The sequence below is a fragment of the Natator depressus genome, chromosome 1, assembly GCF_965152275.1.
Source record: "Natator depressus isolate rNatDep1 chromosome 1, rNatDep2.hap1, whole genome shotgun sequence".
In the NCBI taxonomy this organism is placed as follows: Eukaryota; Metazoa; Chordata; order Testudines; family Cheloniidae; genus Natator; species Natator depressus.
In genome coordinates, this window is record NC_134234.1 from 101,273,600 (window position 1) to 101,292,647 (window position 19,048).

Sequence of the window (19,048 nt, forward strand, 5' to 3'; positions counted from 1 at the left end):
GGGCCATTAAAGGGGCCGCACAGCAGGAAAGGCTGGGATAATGACCAGCGGGGCGGGAGAGAGAAGGAAATAGGTGCCTGTTTCTTTAAGCCTGGCCGATTCGGCGCAGGTTTCCTTACGGAACCAAACGCAACTCGAGTTCCGGCGTGTCAAGCCGCGTGTCCTGTTGCCTTATTGGCTAGTTAAACGCATTCACCCCCCCACCCCAACTCCGGCGCGCGCGTAATTGCGTTTCGCCGTCCTATTGGCTGGTATAGCCCATGCGCCGTGGCGCTCTAGAAGGCGCGGGCATGCGGGCTGGCGATTGGCTGGCTGGACGCGTGCGCCTTCCCGCCCCTCAGCCGCTGTCCGCCCGTCGCTTGGTGGGTCCCAGGCGGCGCTCTGTCCCCTGCCGCTATCATGGCGGCCGCCGCGGACGAGCCGTTCCCCTTCCACGGGCTCTTGCCCAAGAAAGAGACGGGCGCCGCCTCCTTCCTCGGCCGCTACCCGGAGTACGACGGGCGCGGGGTGCTGCTGGCCGTGCTGGACACCGGCGTGGATCCCGGCGCGCCCGGCATGCAGGTACCCGGCGGGGCCGCGGCGCTGGGTCACCGCCCGCGCGGGGAGCTCCTGGGCCTTGTCCCGGTCGCCTCTCCGCGCGGGAAGGACGGTCGGGCTGAGCGGTTCCCGGGCGAGGCGCTGTAAAGGAGCGGGGCGGAGGAGCCTGGGGCGGGCCGGGGACGGCGCCGGGCGGAGGAGGTTGGGGCAGCGAGGCGGCGCAGGGACTTGCTGGACTCCGGGCTTGGCGGCTCGTGTAGGCTGGAGGGGTCGGGGTGAGAAGCAGCTGCAGGCTACCGGCGCCTCGCTGGCCCCAGAGCTGGCGGAAGGGATGTTCTGGACTTACGCGGCAAACGTGGATAATATGGAAAGAGACGTGACCCGAAACAGGGAGAGGAAGAGCTCTGAAGGGCCTTGAAGGTGAGAACGAGGAGCTTGAACTTTGCCTCCCCCATCCCACCTCCATAGTGGTGGAATTCAGAGGGATTAAATGGCGAGAATGATGGTCAAGGAAGATGCCCTTAGCCTCAGTTCATTCAAAACATGAGCCTCTCTGTGGCTTTAGGTAGGAGGAGGTTGGAGTAGCCCAGGCATAACATGGAGATTGGTGCTTTTGGTGATGACAAAGGGTTTAGGAGAAAGGATAAGATCGTTTTGCCCATGTGTTAATTTGATGGTGTGCTATCAAGAAGGAGATGCCATGGAGACAGGCTGAGATGTAGGATTGGACTGAGAGCTGGGTCAGGATTGGAAAGAAAGATTTGAGTTATCCACGTAAACATGGTAGCTGAAGCCAAGTGAGCAGATATGATCACTGAAGAGGTATAAAGTAAGAAGAGGAGGGGGCCAAAGATGCAAGACTCTGGAAACTCCATGGAAAGGTGGGCAGAGAAGAGGACCCCACAACAAGACACTGAAAGAATGACCAGAGCGGGTGGAGCACTAGAAAGCCCAGTGATGACAAGATAAGTGTTAAAAGCAGTGAGAAGTCAAGGTTGAGCAGAGAGTCCGAGATTTGGCATCAAGTCATTAAAGACGCTTGTGAGAGGTGGTGGACAGCATCATGCCAGCTAGCTCAAATCTGCACAGCTGTTTGAATAAAGACAAGCCCTCTGATATCCACATTCTCCTCTTTTCTTCCACTCCTATCCACCCAAAATGAGACCACTAATTTTTTCACTACTTGATCTGACAATATCCTTCTCTCTTCCACCTTTAATTCTCCATTGGCTCCCCTTCTTCACTGCACTGAGTGCAAACTTCTTGTCTTTTCCTTGAGGGTGCTTATAGCACTGCCTACCACCCTGACCTTGTCTCATCATGATGCCTTCCACTCCTGCTGCTGATGCTAGTTTTGGTGCCCTGTTAGTCTGATGCTCCCATGATAATGTTGGGGTTTTTTTTCCCTCCATTCTACCCCTATGTATGGAATATATTACCTGTTCCACTGATATCCACCAAGTCACTACCCTCATTCAAATTCCTCATTAGTACACACTTCTGTCATGATTTTTCATGTGCTCAATAATAAAAAACAAAACAGTTAATTGAGTGAGACCTCAAGATGTACAGATGCTTAAATTGGGTAACTCCATAAACGTGTTCCCCACCCCATTCTCTGCGTATTGTTTGTTACCTTTACTTGTCTTGTCATGTTTCAAGTTCGATAAAAAAGACACAGTCTCTGCTCCAAAGAGCTTATAATTTTGTAAAGTGACCTGAACACTTTCAGGTGCTGTAAAATAACCCAGGCTTTAATTGTCACAACATAAATATACTGCTTTTTCCAAAGTAATTATATTTGGCAAGAGCAATCAGTTTGTATTGACTTACTGTGTAACAAAATGCCTGATGGATTGACAAGAACCTAGCCAGCCCAGGTTGTTTGTTTGTTTTTTAAAAACCTATAACCACTTACATAACACCACCACCCCCATTCATAGACTCATTTAAACCAGTTATATTGGTTGAGTTAAAAATAATAGATTTAAAACAGTTTTATCAAGCCTCAACTTAACTTGAAGATTTGTGCTGTTGCAATTTTAGATTAAAATATAAAATGAACAACACTATAAATGTTTTTATAAACTCTTCAATGGCACTGCTGATTGATAAAATTCAAATAAAATAACCTAACTGCTGTAGGCAAAGAACAAAATATTAAATAATAAATTGTATTTTTGTTTTCTCTTACAAATCCAAAATGGCATAGAAATCTTTGTCATCATGCAGCAAAATTATTTCTCTTATGCTGAAAAGTTATAAATAACTTCATTAAAATAACATAGACCAAATTTGGGAAACTTTGTTTTACACACATGAATTCCCAAACATTATCACCTCAATATAAATTTTATAATGCAGTATTTAAAATATAATTGCAATCCATTTAAAAAAAAGCCAGTTACTACTGAGTCTTATAATTCAGACTCACTGAAATTGCTTTCAGAATTCAAATCCTTCATTTAAAAGCTAGGTCTGAAGCCCCAGCTGTTGGCTTGTAGTTTCTAACCTTTCTTTTTCCTAGTGCATTCAAAGAAAATGCTCAGTTGATTCCAGCAGAAGACTACATAGGTAGTTAATACTTGAGACATTACTTGAGCATGAAAGTAGCATGAATCCCCTAGCTGGGTCATGGGCAGTGGGGCTTGAACTCAGGGCCTCTGGATTTGAAACTCTGAGCCTTTGCTGCCTGAGCTGAAAAACCCAGATCTATTAGTGTAAAAATCCTACTTTCTCATAAATACTGTCATTCCTCAACTAGAGGTCAGAGAGCCGCACTGTAAGTGTGGGTTACACATTCCTTCTGGCAGGTGAAGCTTTCCCCAAGTGCCACAAGACCATTGCTACTCAAATTCCTGTACTGGCTATCAGTTGCAACATAACTCCCTGTTCTGGAGGGAATAAGCATGGCTTATATTGTAGGAGCAGGATTTTATAATTATACTATAAGAATAGAGGTACTAATGTATGTCTTGATTTCATTTTAAGAATGACCCTCTGGGACATTGGTAGGAATGCATCTGACAGACTGCCAGGGTCTGTACTGACGTTAAGGCAGGGACAGACCAGAACAATCCTTATGACTGATTATGGGCACCCTTTTGTTTTAGGATAAGTTATAATGTCTACTATGGTTTCCTGTATGTATTACAAATTAGGCACTCTAATTAAATATACGTCTCTTTGTTTTAAGGTTTAGTGAGTAAAAGACAGGATCTTGTATTGTGTCTATGTTAATTAGGTTTCAGAGTAGCAGGCATGTTAGTCTGTATTCGCAAAAAGAAAAGGAGTACTTGTGGCACCTTAGAGACTAACCGATTTATTTGAGCATAAGCTTTCGTGAACTACAGCTCACTTCATCGGATGAAGTGAGCTACAGCTCACAAAAGCTTATGCTCAAATAAATTGGTTAGTCTCTAAGGTGCCACAAGTACTCCTTTTCTTTTTATGTTAATTAGGTTAAAGGAATGTTAAAGGCCTGAGCCACAATGTAAACTGTTTTGACCACAAGATTTAGTGAAGTTTAATTTACAATGTATTCTGCTGAATATAAAATACTGCTGTCTTCTCTGTGAGAGATTGTTTGTGTGAATGAGAAATGCATGCATCAGGAAAAGATAAGGTGTGAAAGCCATCAGAAATGTCCAGATGGTCAAGAAAAAGTGAGAGACTTGAAAACACCAGGAGACAATCAGAAAACACCCATTGTATCCGATGCTAAACATGTTAGCAGCATTGAGGACCTCAGAGGTGAGGCAGGCGCCCCCGAAGGCGAGACAACAAATAGGAGATAACGATGGGAAGCCGGACAATAACCATCAAATGATAACAGCAGAAAACCCCAAGATTAACACCACTTAAGGACTAATGATTCAAAAGGGAATTTACAACTATAAAGATGGGGTGTTTTGCCATGGAACTCTGGGTTCAGTCCTGCAAAACCTCACACTGGATCGCGACCGACAGAACCCAGCTCCTCACTCGTGTTCAGTCTAACTGGCTATTAGATTGACTCAAGCTACAACAGACTGGTAACTATAAAAACATTAACTGGCAGGACTGTGTGCATGATATGACTGAAAAGCATATGCTAATTGTTGAATTATCAATAAATACGGCGTGTTTGCATTCACTCCTATAAAAAATCCGATGTGCTTTGTTTTGCATAACAATATTCTTATCCTTGTTTTTTTCCAGAACGCTCTTTTACGATTCCATCAGTGAATAACCTTTACGTTTTTAGTATTCACTGGAAAACTTGACTTGGTTTCCAGTTGATTTGCTGTAGGTGGAAATCTGTTTCCAGCATAAAACTCTTCTACCTATTCAAGAGTAACTGTTGGTTCTTCTGTTGTAAGTGGGAACTTGTACCTATAGGGATCATTCACAAATGCTAGAAAATGGTGCTGCTAAAGCCTACTCATAACTCTTTTGGAACACATTTTTGCTATTACGTAATTGCAGTTCAGTAAACATTTTTATAATCTTCCGGACTTCAGCAATTGAACATGAATTCCTATGTACAGAGTCAATGTCATTGCTATTAGCTTCAGTATTTGGAGCAATTCCTCATTACACCTCTTCAAAACAGTCCTGCTTATCTGTCAGACAAGAGTCAATATTATTCTCTTCATGGATTTTCATTAACCTGAGTCACTCTGAAATATGCATTTCTATGCAAGCGGCATAAATATTGAATCTTACTCTTTTGAGGCGTGATAAATGCATGGCCAACTTCATGTTTGTTTGGCAGCTACAAAGGGATTGTGAATTAATTTAAGTACCCAGACTCAGATACTTCAACTGGATTCATAGTGGGGAACCCTGTGCCCATTCGGAGTGCTATTGAAGTGAAAGGGTATCCATCACGAGCTTCACATTGCAGGATTGTGGGCGTAGATATTATATTCTTGCCTTTAAATTTTTAGGGAACAACTTTCCTTACGTTTTCCTTAACAGCAGGCAATGCAAGAACTCTCCTTATTGAGGAGGGCTGAATGTGGTGACCTTCTAAACCCAATAATACTGTTTCTTCATTGAGCTTGAGATGAATTCTAAGTAAGTTAAGATACGCTTTTCCCAACCAGTCAATCTTCCCACCCACCTGAAAAAAATACTCCTTCCATAGTATTTGTATAGCAATACAGGTGTTAGTACTTTATGAAAGAGTCTTTGTTCGAAATAACTTGGTTTAAGATAACAGAAGACAGCATGGTGGTACTCCCAATTTCTTCTGGAACCAGTGGAAAAAACCAAGCTTGGTATTGAACCGTGTGCTGTCACTAAGCAACCAGTATAACCCACTTCCTCACTGCTTTGTTTCTACTCCCTCTTTCTCCTTCCTGTCCTTTCTCTGTATATGTTCTCAAGGATCATGCCTATGCTACTGTAGGACTTGGCAGGAGCAGTAGTATGCAAATAACATATCCTAGTCTGTTTGTTTCTTCTGTATGATTTGGGGGAGCTGTGAGTTTGTCATTTTTTTTGTAAGTGGTGTGGAGGGGGTTGTTAATGAGGGACAGACTGATATTTCCTCCTTAGAAAATGCAAGTGGTGGTGTTTGAGTAATTGGGAAATAAGTATATGTGATTCTGCACTGAATTTGGGACTCTGAGCATTACTAGTGTAACTAATTTTTTTTTTTAAGGCTTTTGCACCATAAGTCCTTTTCCAAAAATCGGGTAATTGTTTTATACAAGGCTGACAAACACATGTTGCTGTCATTTCAGCATAAATCCATAGTTAGTCAATGTCAATAACCTGTATTAATGCAGAGTTAAGGTTATATGGTGATATGCTGGCCCCTTGCAGAACGGAACTGAGCAAAACTCAAACTTCTAAAAACCAGGAAATGCAGAGTTTAGCTTGCCCATGCACTCTTAACTCTGTCCTCTTTCAGCAGTGCCCCAGTACGCTATGTTAACATGCCTTTATACTGCCAATCCCACAGCTGCTGAAATGTACAAGCTTTTTTTTCCTTTTTGTCCTTTAATAGAGTTAGATGGGATTTTGTGGGTGGATGGGTTGTAAAAGGAGGTGAAGAGCTTGTACATTTCAGCAACTGTAGGATTCCTGGGTGGAGTGCACTGGCAGAGCTGGTGAAGTGCCATACTTCCATCCACCCTTCCCATTACCCTCCCCTCACTGCAATCCCAAACCCTCTTCCCCTGTCACCCCTCCCACCTCACTTCTAATACCACTCCTCTCCCAGGAAGTGTTTACATGTCTGATTCCACCCTCGTCCCCAATACTTCGTTTGAATTCTCCCAAAAATGAAATTGTTACCCATGACTCTCAAATTGCAGCAATTTCCAGCCACTCCATTCAGAAGTCCGTTTGCCTTAGGTAGCACTTGTGATTAACTTATCCTTAGTTATGTTGATGGAGTAGAGAGGTCTGTAATTGATCCAGTCATTAGTACTGCTCAGTTTAACAATACTAGGCAGCAGAAGTAAACTGTTTTTGGTGGGGATGGCGGGAAATATAGTTCTGGAACCTCTCAGTCAAATGACCCCTTTGGACCACTAATGCCAGCTTGTGCCCAATGAGGCTCACCAAATTTCAAAACTATCCGAGTAACCATTTAGGTTTTTAGAGCACTTATAAGATTTGAGCTTTAAAGCATATAAAATGGCAGGAATAGAAACTCTGTAGCCATTTTTTCTATATTGGCATACCCACACTATAAAACAGTACATTTTCCTGCATACTGTTCTCCATTTGGGCCCCACTAAGATTTAGTGGGTGCCATGCACTACTTTGAATAAAACTTGACAGATGCTGAGACTATTTTAACCACATCTTCAACCCCACCTAGAAACATTTTTGTTTTTTTTAATTGCTGTTTTTTGGGGGCTTATCTCTGGAACCCCTGGTTCAAATTACTCAAAATTTGGGTCACTGGAGCTATCCTGCACCTTCCTAGGGCAGACTAAATTTCAAAGAAATCTGATGAAGGCCTAGTGTACACTACAGAGTTAGGTTGATGCAAGGCAGCTTATGTCGACCTAACTCTATAAGTATCTACATTAAAATGTCACTCCTGTCGGTGTAACTTGCCTGCTATGCCGACTTAACTCCCCCTCTGCGAGAGGCAGAGTGCTTAGGTCGACGCAGTGTCAGTGTAGACACTGCATTACTTACGTTGTCTTTCATAGCCTGTAGGAGGTGTCTCACAATGCCTCATCTTGACCGCTCTGGTCACCGTTTTGAGCTCTGCTGCCCAGTGACCAGGTACACAGGTATACTCCCCTCTTCTCTAAATCCTGTGAATTTTTCGATTCCATTTCCTGTGTGCTTGGCATGGAGAGCTCACCTATTGACTGCCCAGCTGATTGTGCCAGCTACATGCTGAAGACGAGCTCCTTCCTGGAGTATGCAAGAGGTCATGGATCTCCGAGGTCTGTGGAGAGAAGAGGGTGTGCAGGGACAGCTCCAATTGAGCCGTATAAATGTCGATATCTACAAGCAGATTGCTTGGGGCATGGAAGAGAAGATCCCTGAGAGAGTGCTGTGTGAAAGCCAAGGACCTGCAGCAGGTGTATCAGAAGGCAAGGGGGGCTAACAGTTGCTCTAGTTCAGAGCTGCAGCTGTTTTTACAAAGAGCTGCATGCCCTCCTCGCCAGAGACCCCACCACTACCCTCAAAAGTCCTGTGGATGCTTTGGGAGAGCGGGAGTCACAGGCCTCCACTATGAACAGTGACAAAGAGAAGGAGCAATATGGGGAACAGGCGACTAGGGGATCCAGTGGCACAGCAAGCCAGGACCTGTCTTTGATTTCTGGACAGTCGAGCCAGTCCCTACAGTCCAGCATGAGTGAGCCTAACGCATGGAGAAGGAATCTCTTGTAAATATGGAGTTTTTGTTGATATTGCAAGGACACATCTGTTCATTTACTCTTTTTACTTATGCTAGAAGAGGTAGTGACTCAACCAGTAGAGGTAGAGTTGCTATCTACTTCTCATTCCCCTATACAGTTAGGCGGGGGGGGCACTGCAGAACAGAGATGCACCAGGATGTCCCATGAATCCTTCATAGAGCTCTCGAGGAGACTTTCCTGAAGGTAGTTTGCAATCCTCTGCCAAAAGTTTCTGGGGAGAGATGCCTTACGACTTCTGCCGCAGTAGGACACTTTCCCATGCCACTCAGCAATTACTTCAGCAAGTACCATTGCAGCACAAAGGCTAGAAGCATACGGATCAGTGTGCAGCTGGACACCTGCAGGAGTGAGCTATTCCCTTTTCAGGAGTGAAATATCAGCTAAAATCATCACCACCTCTGGAAAACGGTGCCTGCATTCAATTCAGTTGTCCTGTATTCGTATACTCATGCCCTTGAGCTATCCCCTTCTTATTGTCCCAACTCTCCCCCAGGCCCTATTCACCTTGGCTGACTCTGCTGCCGTGCTCTGTGAATCTCAAGAAGTGAGAATGTAGCTCTTGCAACTTGTGTGGATTAAGGGGAGTAAGTTCAGTATACCAAGTTTCCATTTACCTTGTGAATTGTGAATACACTCACAATGCACGTAGGTACTATTATATCTTTTGCAGATGGAAATGTGGCCTTGAGGGTCTTTCTGTCCACACCAGTGGAGCGGCTCAGCCATTTAGGGAGGGTAAGGAAGAGGATGTCGGATGACCTGTTCCAAGAGATCTGGCAAGCCTCTGATGCTTCAGATACCAACCACTAGTTTTGGAGAATCATCCTGGTGGACAGAATGGACAAAGATAAAGTGGAGAGAAGAAAAGCACAGGAAAAGGAGAGCTTATGTCGACCTAACTCTATAAGCATCTACATTAAAATGTCATTCTTGCCGGGACGTGCTGCAGGAGATGCTAACATTTCTCAAGTGGCAGACATGCTGGAGACTCCTGTTGATCTTCATGTTCAGTAGACTCATGCTTGTCTCCGTCTGCAGCCCATAGAGAACTGCATTCTGGGACCTCCGTACGGGGACCCCCCCCCCATTCCTCTTGGCATCCAGGGCCGCTGCACTACCCCCTACCACTCCACCCAGGGGGAGAGAACAGGCAGCCACACATACGCTGACCTGAGAGACACGGTTGGTGTATGTGTTGAGAAATGGAAATGACTGTTCTTTCCCCTTCAAAGGTTCTTTCCCCATATTTATAAAGTTTCATTCAGTTATAAATATGCGTTAACATGGGTTTGGAATAAAAGCCTATTTATGGAAACTTAATTCATCTTTATTCTCAATATACGCTGGCTGGGGCTGACATCATTCACAGATAATAGCAATCGGTGCATTTGCAATGTTTTATTAATACACACAGCTTCATACTAGGATGCAAAAAAACAATGCCAAGCAGAGCACACTACAGCAACACTCGTTACCGTGACTCGCTATTAAAATGGTCTTTCAAAGCTTCCCGGAGCCAAATAGCTCCTATTGAGCTCTTATGTCCTCGTATGTGGCTGGTCAAAATCAGCAGAAAGCCATTCTGCCTCCACTGAGGTGGAAAACTTCCCCCCCTTTGCTTCACAGATATTATAAAGCACACAGCAGGCAGCTGTAATCATTGGGATTTTTTTTTAACTGAGGTCTAATCTCATGAATAGGCAGCACCAGTGTCCTTTCAAATGGCCAAAGGCATGTTCAGTTGTCATTCTGCACCTGTTGAACTTGTAGCTGAAACACTTCTTGCTGCTGTCGAGGTGGCTGTTGTACGGATTCATGAGTCCCGGGAGTAAGGGGCAGACTGGGTCTCCCAGGATCACTGTTGACATTTCAACATCCCCAATGGCAATCCTCTGCTCTGGAAAGAGAGTCGCTGCTTGCAGCTTTCTGAACAGGCCTATGTTCTTAAAGATGCATGCGTCATGCACGTTCCCTGACCAACCCCCGTTGATGTTGGCAAAATGTCCCTGGTGATTCATCAGCACTTGCAATACCATAGAAAAGTAGCCCTTTCTGTTGATGCACTCTGTGGCATGGTGGTCCGGTGGCCAAAATAGAGAGAGAAATGGCATACATCACCCCGCTTCAGTTCAGGACCTCCATTGTTGCAAAACCATCCACTATGTCCTGCACATTGCCGAGAGTCACAGTAGCAGGATGCGATTTAATGGCCTGCACGTTTGCATTACAGCAACCCCACGGTGGATTTCCCAACTCCAAACTAATTTTCAACTGATTTAATAGCAATCTGGTATTACAAGCTTCCACATAGCGATTGCTGCTCGTTTCACCACTGTCTGTGCAGATCTTATTTTGGTGTTGCTGTGCTTAATGGCTGTGGCAAGCTCCACGCACGCATCCAGGAATATGGCTTTGTGCATCCAAAAGTTCTGCAGCCACTGCTTGTCATCCCATACCTGCATAATGATGTGATCCCACCAATCAATGCTTATTTCTTGGGCTCAGAATCAGCACTGTGCGGTCTGCAGCTGCTCCGTGAATGCCACCAACAACTTTGAATTATTTCTTTCTATGCCTCTCAGCAATCTAGCTTCCAAGGAATCTTCATGTTCCCCGTGCCTCCTCTTGGGGCTCTGCAAATACTGCAGGATCAGGCATCGTGTGCTCACAATGCTCATTGCAGTAGGGGAGAGCTGTACAGTATCCATGCCTCTCACACAGACGGAAGACGCATGGGTTTGCAGGGCTTTTGAAAAGAGGCACAAAATGTTATGGGATGCAGATAAAATTATGGGACGGAGAAAACTACATCACGAGACATTGAAATCATGTTCCCAGTCACCCCTGCGTGACTCGTTTACCCAGATGAGGCGGTGGAAGCCCTTCCCAAAACACCCTGTGCCAGATGGTGGCAAGTTGGACAGGAGGATAGCTACCCACGGTGCACTGCTCTTTGCATCGGTGCGAGTGCTAGTAGTGATGACACGCACCGCCAATACATGGAACATAGTGGGGACATGCAAAAGCAATTTAATTACTGCAGTGGCTGTACATCAAAGTAACTTAGGTCCACTTAATTTTGTAGTGCAAACTTCCCCTAAACCTGTTGATTTTAGAGGACTTAGTCCATCTTTTAACAGATGTCATGATGCAACCTTAACTATAGTGGCATTCCCATGCCATTATAATAACAATGTTAAAAATAATATAAAACTGTTTTGGGTGGGGATGGGGAGGTGGATAATGAAATGGCAGGGGCTCCTAGATGCTGGGGTAGATTTTTTTTTTTTTTTTTTAATTCTTATATAAATTTATAAGTTCATGGTTTGTGTAGTTTTTTGGGTGTTTGTTTTAAAAATGCAGCTCTGACAGCCACATATTTATCTCAAATAATCATTTTCTTATGTTTTCAGACTACAACTGATGGGAAACCTAAAATAATTGATATAATTGATACAACAGGTAGTGGTGATGTAAACACGTCTACCATAGTAGAACCCAAAGATGGAGAAATTATAGGTCTTTCAGGAAGAACTCTGAAGGTAAGCATTTCTGTATTGTTGCTGTCGGTTTTGGTTTTTTTTCTGGTGTCAAATTTAATGGCACCTCTCCTTTTCCTTTTCTGTCTGCGTAAATTATCCCCTTCTAGTGAAATCCTACAGACTGTCACATTGTATACTCTTCTTGTATGTTATATCCCTTCCCCCATCCTTTGTCTGGTTTATCTATTTAGATTGTAAGTTCTTTGGGGTAAAACTGTGTAAAATGCAGGAAGAACTATCATATTAAAAATTGATATAATTAAGACAGAATATGATCTGCCCCAGCAGGTGACTGAGGAGTCTTGGAGTGGCGGGGGTGGAACGGAGGGGGAAGCTGTTTACAGCCATCCCATTGCCTCAATGTTAACAGCATCTGGGAGGTCTGAAAATGGTTTTGTGGAAGGCAGCTGGTTGAGATGGTAAATCTTAACAATGATCTTAGATGTCTGGGACTGTTGCTGTTGTTGCCACATTGATAGCCTTGTAGAGGGGCAGTTAGTAGGAGGGGTTGAAACTATCTGATTATGTCAACCCCTTGGAGCTTCCTGTGCTTTGTCTTTTCGTGATTGTACATGGAATCCTTGTCCCGTTAGCTTTCCCCTACTGTGTGAGGCTGTTGGCCTCTGCCCTCATGATCTTCTAGCTATAGGGCCAGGGAGCTTGATTCACCTTTAAGAGTCAAACAGCAACAGAAGATTAAGTTGAAATTTTTCCTTGTGCTGTTTACTACCACTTGCCATGGTAAGCAGACCTGTTTTATTTAAAAACAAACAAACAAACAAAAAAATCTGCTTAGGCAGTGTTTCTTAGAGCTAGAGAGATCAACTCATTCTCCATACCTTTATCATATCTGGCCCTTTGATACTCCCAACTATATAGTGCCGGGTGTTGTAATGTCATTTCACTAGGAACTGGATTGAGACAGTTACCTCATCCCGCAGAAGTTGGTATTTACTGTTCTCCAAGTCTGGACTTGAACCAATGACCTTTACAAACTGAAACCGTTACAAATCTGCTTAGCCATGTATTTGTTTTATATAGAACACTTTAACATTTAGTGTGCAGTGCCTGTCAAGAGCAAGAAATGTTTCTATTTCTGAATTTTATCTGCTTTCTAGATTCCAACAAATTGGGTAAATCCTTCAGGCAAGTATCACATTGGCATAAAAAATGGCTATGATTTCTATCCAAAAGCTCTTAAGGAGAGGATTCAGGTAATTTATTTTTTACTTCCATTTTGTATTCATATTATGATATTTTGACTCTGCTTTTTTGGTTTTGTTAGACAACTATGGCTTGTAAATTCCTATAGTGCAGATTTTTTTTTAATGCTTTGCTGATATAACAAGGTTTTTGTTTGTGCTATAGTTATGTCCCAAATCAGGATGGCCAAATGATTTAAAAGATGTAGTGTCATAAAAGGTACAAGTGCCTCTTACGCAAACTAATGTATTGAGGAATTTCTTTTTGTATTACAGAAAGAACGCAAGGAAAAACAATGGGATCCTGTTCACAGGCTTCTACTAGCAGAAGCTTGTAGGAAACTAGATGAGTTTGATGCAGTTCACAGCTCTCCCTCACAAGTTTGTATTAGTTTTTTAAACAACTTTTTATATAGAAATCACTTGCTCAAGAGACTTTTAAAAAGCTCTATTTGATGATTAGAGAGACAAGGTTATTTTAACATACAAATTGAGTGAATGTCAATGCATCTTGTTCTGAAGTCAGGATATAGAATGCGTACGTGAATGCTTATTTGATCTTGAATATTGTCTTCATTTTATCAAATTCCTTTCACTTTTTAGTGAAAAGATTCCATTCTCTTTAAATAATATTGTCTCTCCTCTGTCAGTGATCTGTTACAGTTTCAACTTAAAATAAATTCTAAATGTTAATGTAGCTTTCATTTAAATTCTCTGTCATCTCAGTTGAAGGAAAGGGCAATAAAGCTAAGTGCTATCAGCCCTTTAAGGCACTCGAGTCTTCTGCATATTAATTCCGATGTATTCTGATTCCATCAGTCTTCAGGCCGCTGTGTCTTAAGAATACAGGAATCAGAAATATTATGAATAAAGGACCTAGGATAAAATACTTACATTGTATTCATTTGCAGAAGCATTGGTAGCCATTGTTGAAGACCACATATCTTAAATTTTCAAATGTTACTTGTTTGTACCTTCCATGATGGGCATTTATTACTTCTTAAGGAATGTATCAAGTCATGTAGCATCTTCCATGTTTCAAATTTTTTCTAAATCTGTAAGATACTACTAAGGCTGGTAGGTCTTGAAGGAGGCTTACCAGTTGTTCACTCGGTTTGTGGGTTGTGCCCACACACCTTGGATTTCTGTAAAATATAGGAAATAGTTATTGCTAATCATTCCTACCTCCTCTTTTCATTTCTGTTCTGTTCTGGCACCCAGCCAAGACATTATATATACAGACAGAACTCTAGTTTTTAAATGTATATGTTAGAATATATATATATTCTATCTTAACATTGCTTACATAAAAAGTAGCTTAAATAGATAAGGGTATCCTTGTTAAAAGGTCATAAATATCTATTTGGTTAGAGATTATTTTGTTTAATCTATAAATTGATACCAGCATTTTTCTATAAACTCTACAGTACTTAACCACTTCTGCATAGGAAACTAAAAAGAATCTCCACAGCAGTATCTGAAAATCATGACACATGCGTAACTTGATGTTTCTTATGTTTTTTTTTAATGCTTAGGTAGCACATTATACATAAACATGTTAGGAACTTTTCTAGACAGATCAGGTCATATGGATTTTTTTAATAGGAAAGCAGTTTGTTGCACAACTTGCCTCTGTGTGTGTTGCTAAAAGTATGAAAATAACTATGTATTTTGAGTCTTTTTTTTTTTTTTAAGGCAACTAAATTAATGAAGGAAGAATTTCAGAGCCAAGTAGAACTGTTGAATTCTTTGGAGAAAAAATACAATGATCCTGGTCCTGTATATGATTGCTTAGTATGGCATGATGGTGAGACCTGGAGGTAAACTCTTTTGCTTTTGCTTCTAACGAAAATGCTTGAAATTTTGCATGCTTTAAAGTACTGGTTCAAACTGTATTCTGCTTTGCTGTAAAATAGTAGTAGTTATTGATGATCACCTTGTAAAAGCATTTATGTAATGAAGTTTTTACTGAAAAGATGTTGTAAAAAGCATTTCTACATTTAGCAGGATTTCAGTTTTAGGAATGTAGGTCCTGATCCTGCATCAGGACTTTTCGTGCAGACTCCTGAGCCCATGCAGCATCCTGTTGAAGGCTGAGGGGGGATCTAGCAGAGAGTCTTGTGTCTAGTTTTTTTGTCATGATTTAGCCAGGTATTCAAACATTTTGCCAGTAGTTATTAGCTAGTGTTGTAACTTGAAATTTCTGAAGTCACGTTTTTCTTTGTGGATAGTAAATTTTACATGAAGTCATTAAATACATAAAGCTGTGTACAGTGGCCAGAGTTCTAACATGTGTGCCTAAAGTTTGACTTTTAAATCAATGTTAAGGCATTTGAATGAAAGTGGCGTCTTTTTTTTTTTTAAACATTTTTCTTCCCCTTGAGTTGCTAAGTAACCACAAATCTCATTGAAGTCAATAGGTTGTAGCACCTTCCCACAATCAAGCTACTCTTATAACCTGTGTGTATTGATTTAGGAGCCCTACTTTTGGTATTTGAGTTTGAAAATTTTGACCATTATCACTTACAAAAAACTAGACAATTTAGAGCAATCTACAAACTCTGTGGTCATTTTATATGGGAAAGAACAAGTTAGGGGTTCTTACTATAGATTGATCTGGGTTATTTTATACTCTTCTATATCAACAGAACCTGTATTGATACAAGTGAATGTGGCGACTTCACTAAGTGCACTGTGTTGGGAACCTACAAAGAGAAACAAGAATATGGATCTTTTGGCATGACAGAAATGTTGAATTACTCTGTGAACATTTATGATGAGGGGAACCTGCTTTCTATTGTGACCAGTGGAGGTAATTTGTTTTAATCAATTGCAAATGAAATCTAATTTAGGTATCTCAACAAGAAAGCAAGAAGTGATGCCACTCTTTCATAAAATAAAGTAGGTTTCATTTTCACAGTGCATTTGAGTCAAAATGTAAGTGTTTCTGTGTAACTGATTAAATTTCCACATTGAATTGCACTGTGTGGAGGGGAAGCAATTTTAAATTAAGGCAATTAAAATGTTGGTTAAAAATAATTGCTTAAATCAGGTTGAGGCTTTGTAAAATTAATTTCAAAATGTATGCTGTCAAGATTCCTTCCCCACTCTGAACTCTAGGGTACAGATGTGGGGACCTGCATGAAAAACCCCCTAAGCTTATTTTTACCAGCTTAGGTTAAAACTTGCCCAAGGTACAAACTATTTTACCTTTTGCCCCTGGACTTTATTGCTGCCACCACCAAGCGTCTAACAAATATGTAACAGGGAAAGAGCCCGCTTGGAAACGTCTTTCCCCCCCAGAATCCTCCCAAACCCTACACCCCCTTTCCTGGGGAAGGCTTGATAAAAATCCTCACCAATTTCCATAGGTGAACACAGACCCAAACCCTTGGATCTTCAGAACAATGAAAAAGCAATCGGGTTCTTAAAAGAAGAATTTTAATTGAAGAAAAAGTAAAAGAATCACCTCTGTAAAATCAAGATGGTAAATACCTTACAGGGTAATCAGATTCAAAACATAGAGAATCCTTCTAGGCAAAACCTTAAGTTACAAAAAGACACAAAAACAGGAATATACATTCCATTCAGCACAACTTATTTGATCAGCCATCTAAACAAAACAGAATCTAACGCATATCTAACTAGATTACTTATTAGCCCTTTACAGGAGTTCTGACCTGTATTCCTGCTCTGGTCCCGGCAAAAGAAACACACAGACAGAGAGAACCCTTTGGTCTGCCCCCCCCGCTTTGAAAGTATCTTGTCTCCTCATTGGTCATTTTGGTCAGGTGCCAGTGAGGTTATCTTGAGCTTCTTAACCCTTTACAGGTGAAAGGGTTTTTTCCTCTGGCCAGGAGGGATTTAAAGGTGGTTACCCTTCCCTTTATATTTATGACATATGCTCTTGTCATTTTTAATGAATTATAAATGCTTTTTTAAATTACTGCTGGTGAGGTATCTTACTTTGAATTTTATAAAATGGCTAATCAAAATACTGAAAGCTGCAGTTAATGCACAAGCAGCTACATATCTTTTCTTAAATGCATAGTTCTACCTTTTGTGAGGTACAGCTTTCTGATCAGGCAGATAAATGCCACATTTGTGAGTATGGTATAAATGCATAGATCATTATCAAAGGTGCCCCACAATAATCCCCCTAAGAGGCATAGAAATAGCTAAAATAAATGAGTAGATGGTTTCCTGCTTGTGTTCTATGCACTGCAGTCCTGATACTCTTCTTGCTAATGCTGGCTTCTTACAAGTAAACATGATTGACTTCAGTGGAATTATTCCTGAGTCTCACTGGTATGAGGGAGAAGAGAATCAGGCTATTAAACTTAATTGCTTCCGCATGACTTTAAATAGAGAGTGACTAAATTTAATTGCTTTCCCCTGCAGCTTGCATGATTGCATGAATGGAGGGCAGCTTCTAAATGAAAATATCTGTGTGTGTGTGTGTGTGTGTATGTATGTATGTATGTATGTATGTAATATATATAATATATATATATATATATATATATATATATATATATATATATATATATATATATATAAAACTTAGACAAATTTAGCCATTGCTTTGATTTGCCAAGGCATAATGAAGGCTGTCTATACAAATTTCCTTTGAAATGATAATTGCACCACTATAATTACAGCTCCACGCACTCTTATCCCAGTTTTGTGCAGTTTATATAAATATCATGTATATTTAATTTTATAATAGCTTGCTTTCTAAAATCAACAGTGAAAGGTGCAAACAAAATTGACAGTGACAATTGATGATCAGAAGATTTAAAGAATATATGGATGTCAAAATTAATTAGTAAGGACACTTCTGAAGAATCTGAATTCCATGTGGTGTTAGCTTTCGGCATAAGCTTTTTTTAATGGTATAAATTGCTCAGTAAATGAAAATGAATTGGATTATAGCATATTAAATTGGCATAACTGAGGTTTCTACTAGGGTGTTACATTCCGTACATGTAATAATAAGCTTTTTGTTTAATTTGTTCAGGAGCACATGGGACACATGTAGCTAGTATTGCTGCTGGATGTTTTCCAGAAGAGCCAGAACGAAATGGTGTGGCTCCTGGAGCTCAGATTCTTGCAATCAAGATTGGTGATACAAGACTAAGCACAATGGAAACTGGCACTGGCCTAATAAGAGCTGTAAGTGTTTTGCTGAATAAATAGCTAATTAAATTAAGCTGCTTGACATCAGGACCGTGAGTGTAACTATATCTTCTCAAAAGCTAGGAGAGAAAGTAAAATATAATTTGAGAGATTTGTGGAAATCTGTATTGCTAAATTTATTATCAACGTTGCCTCCAAAAAAGCTTAACTCTTAAATCAGATGATACTAGTTGTTCAGTGTGTAACTTTGACAGATTTTTTTATGTCGTTCTGAAGTGGAGACAATATTTTTATAAATCATAGCTTAAAAAATACCCATAGAAACATAAGCATAAAAATAACTTGCCTGTCAGGAAAGGGCATTACTCAGTTTGATCAGTTGTTGCTTCCTACACTTGGAAAAAATCAAAGGAGAAGTTTAGCAAGAATTGAAACAAAAAAAAGTGAAATTGGACATTTTTACTAGCTAGAAAATGAGAGGATATGAAGTTTCAGGCATTGGGGTATAAGATTATACTTATCTCATGAAAAAAATACCGCATGGCACAGTTGATGTGGGAATTATCCTATGAAAACAGTCCAATGATCTGTCTAGCCCAACATTCTGTATCCCACTTCACAAATACCTCAGGGATAGGTCCAGTGAATTGGGTATTTTTGATGATTTGGCTTTGTTTTGGGCATCCTGTGTAGGCTGTCGCTTTTAGCAGACTGTTAATGGCATTGAAGTATTTTACAGGTCTTG

The 19,048-nt window shown here is 41.1% G+C and overlaps 1 protein-coding gene across 2 annotated transcripts in view; it reads left to right on the forward strand.

Moving 5' to 3' along the window:
- The first annotated feature begins 296 nt into the window (after nt 1–296).
- TPP2 (tripeptidyl peptidase 2) overlaps nt 297–19,048 on the forward strand; it is a 78,774-nt gene continuing 60,022 nt past the window's right edge. For both annotated transcript variants that reach the window (XM_074963226.1, XM_074963235.1), the window contains exons 1-7: nt 297–561; nt 11,834–11,962; nt 13,081–13,176; nt 13,441–13,545; nt 14,860–14,984; nt 15,813–15,976; nt 18,185–18,339. In XM_074963226.1, the coding sequence (XP_074819327.1) occupies nt 400–561; nt 11,834–11,962; nt 13,081–13,176; nt 13,441–13,545; nt 14,860–14,984; nt 15,813–15,976; nt 18,185–18,339 (936 nt within the window). In that variant the 5' untranslated portion in view covers nt 297–399. The remainder of the gene's footprint in view (nt 562–11,833; nt 11,963–13,080; nt 13,177–13,440; nt 13,546–14,859; nt 14,985–15,812; nt 15,977–18,184; nt 18,340–19,048) is intronic.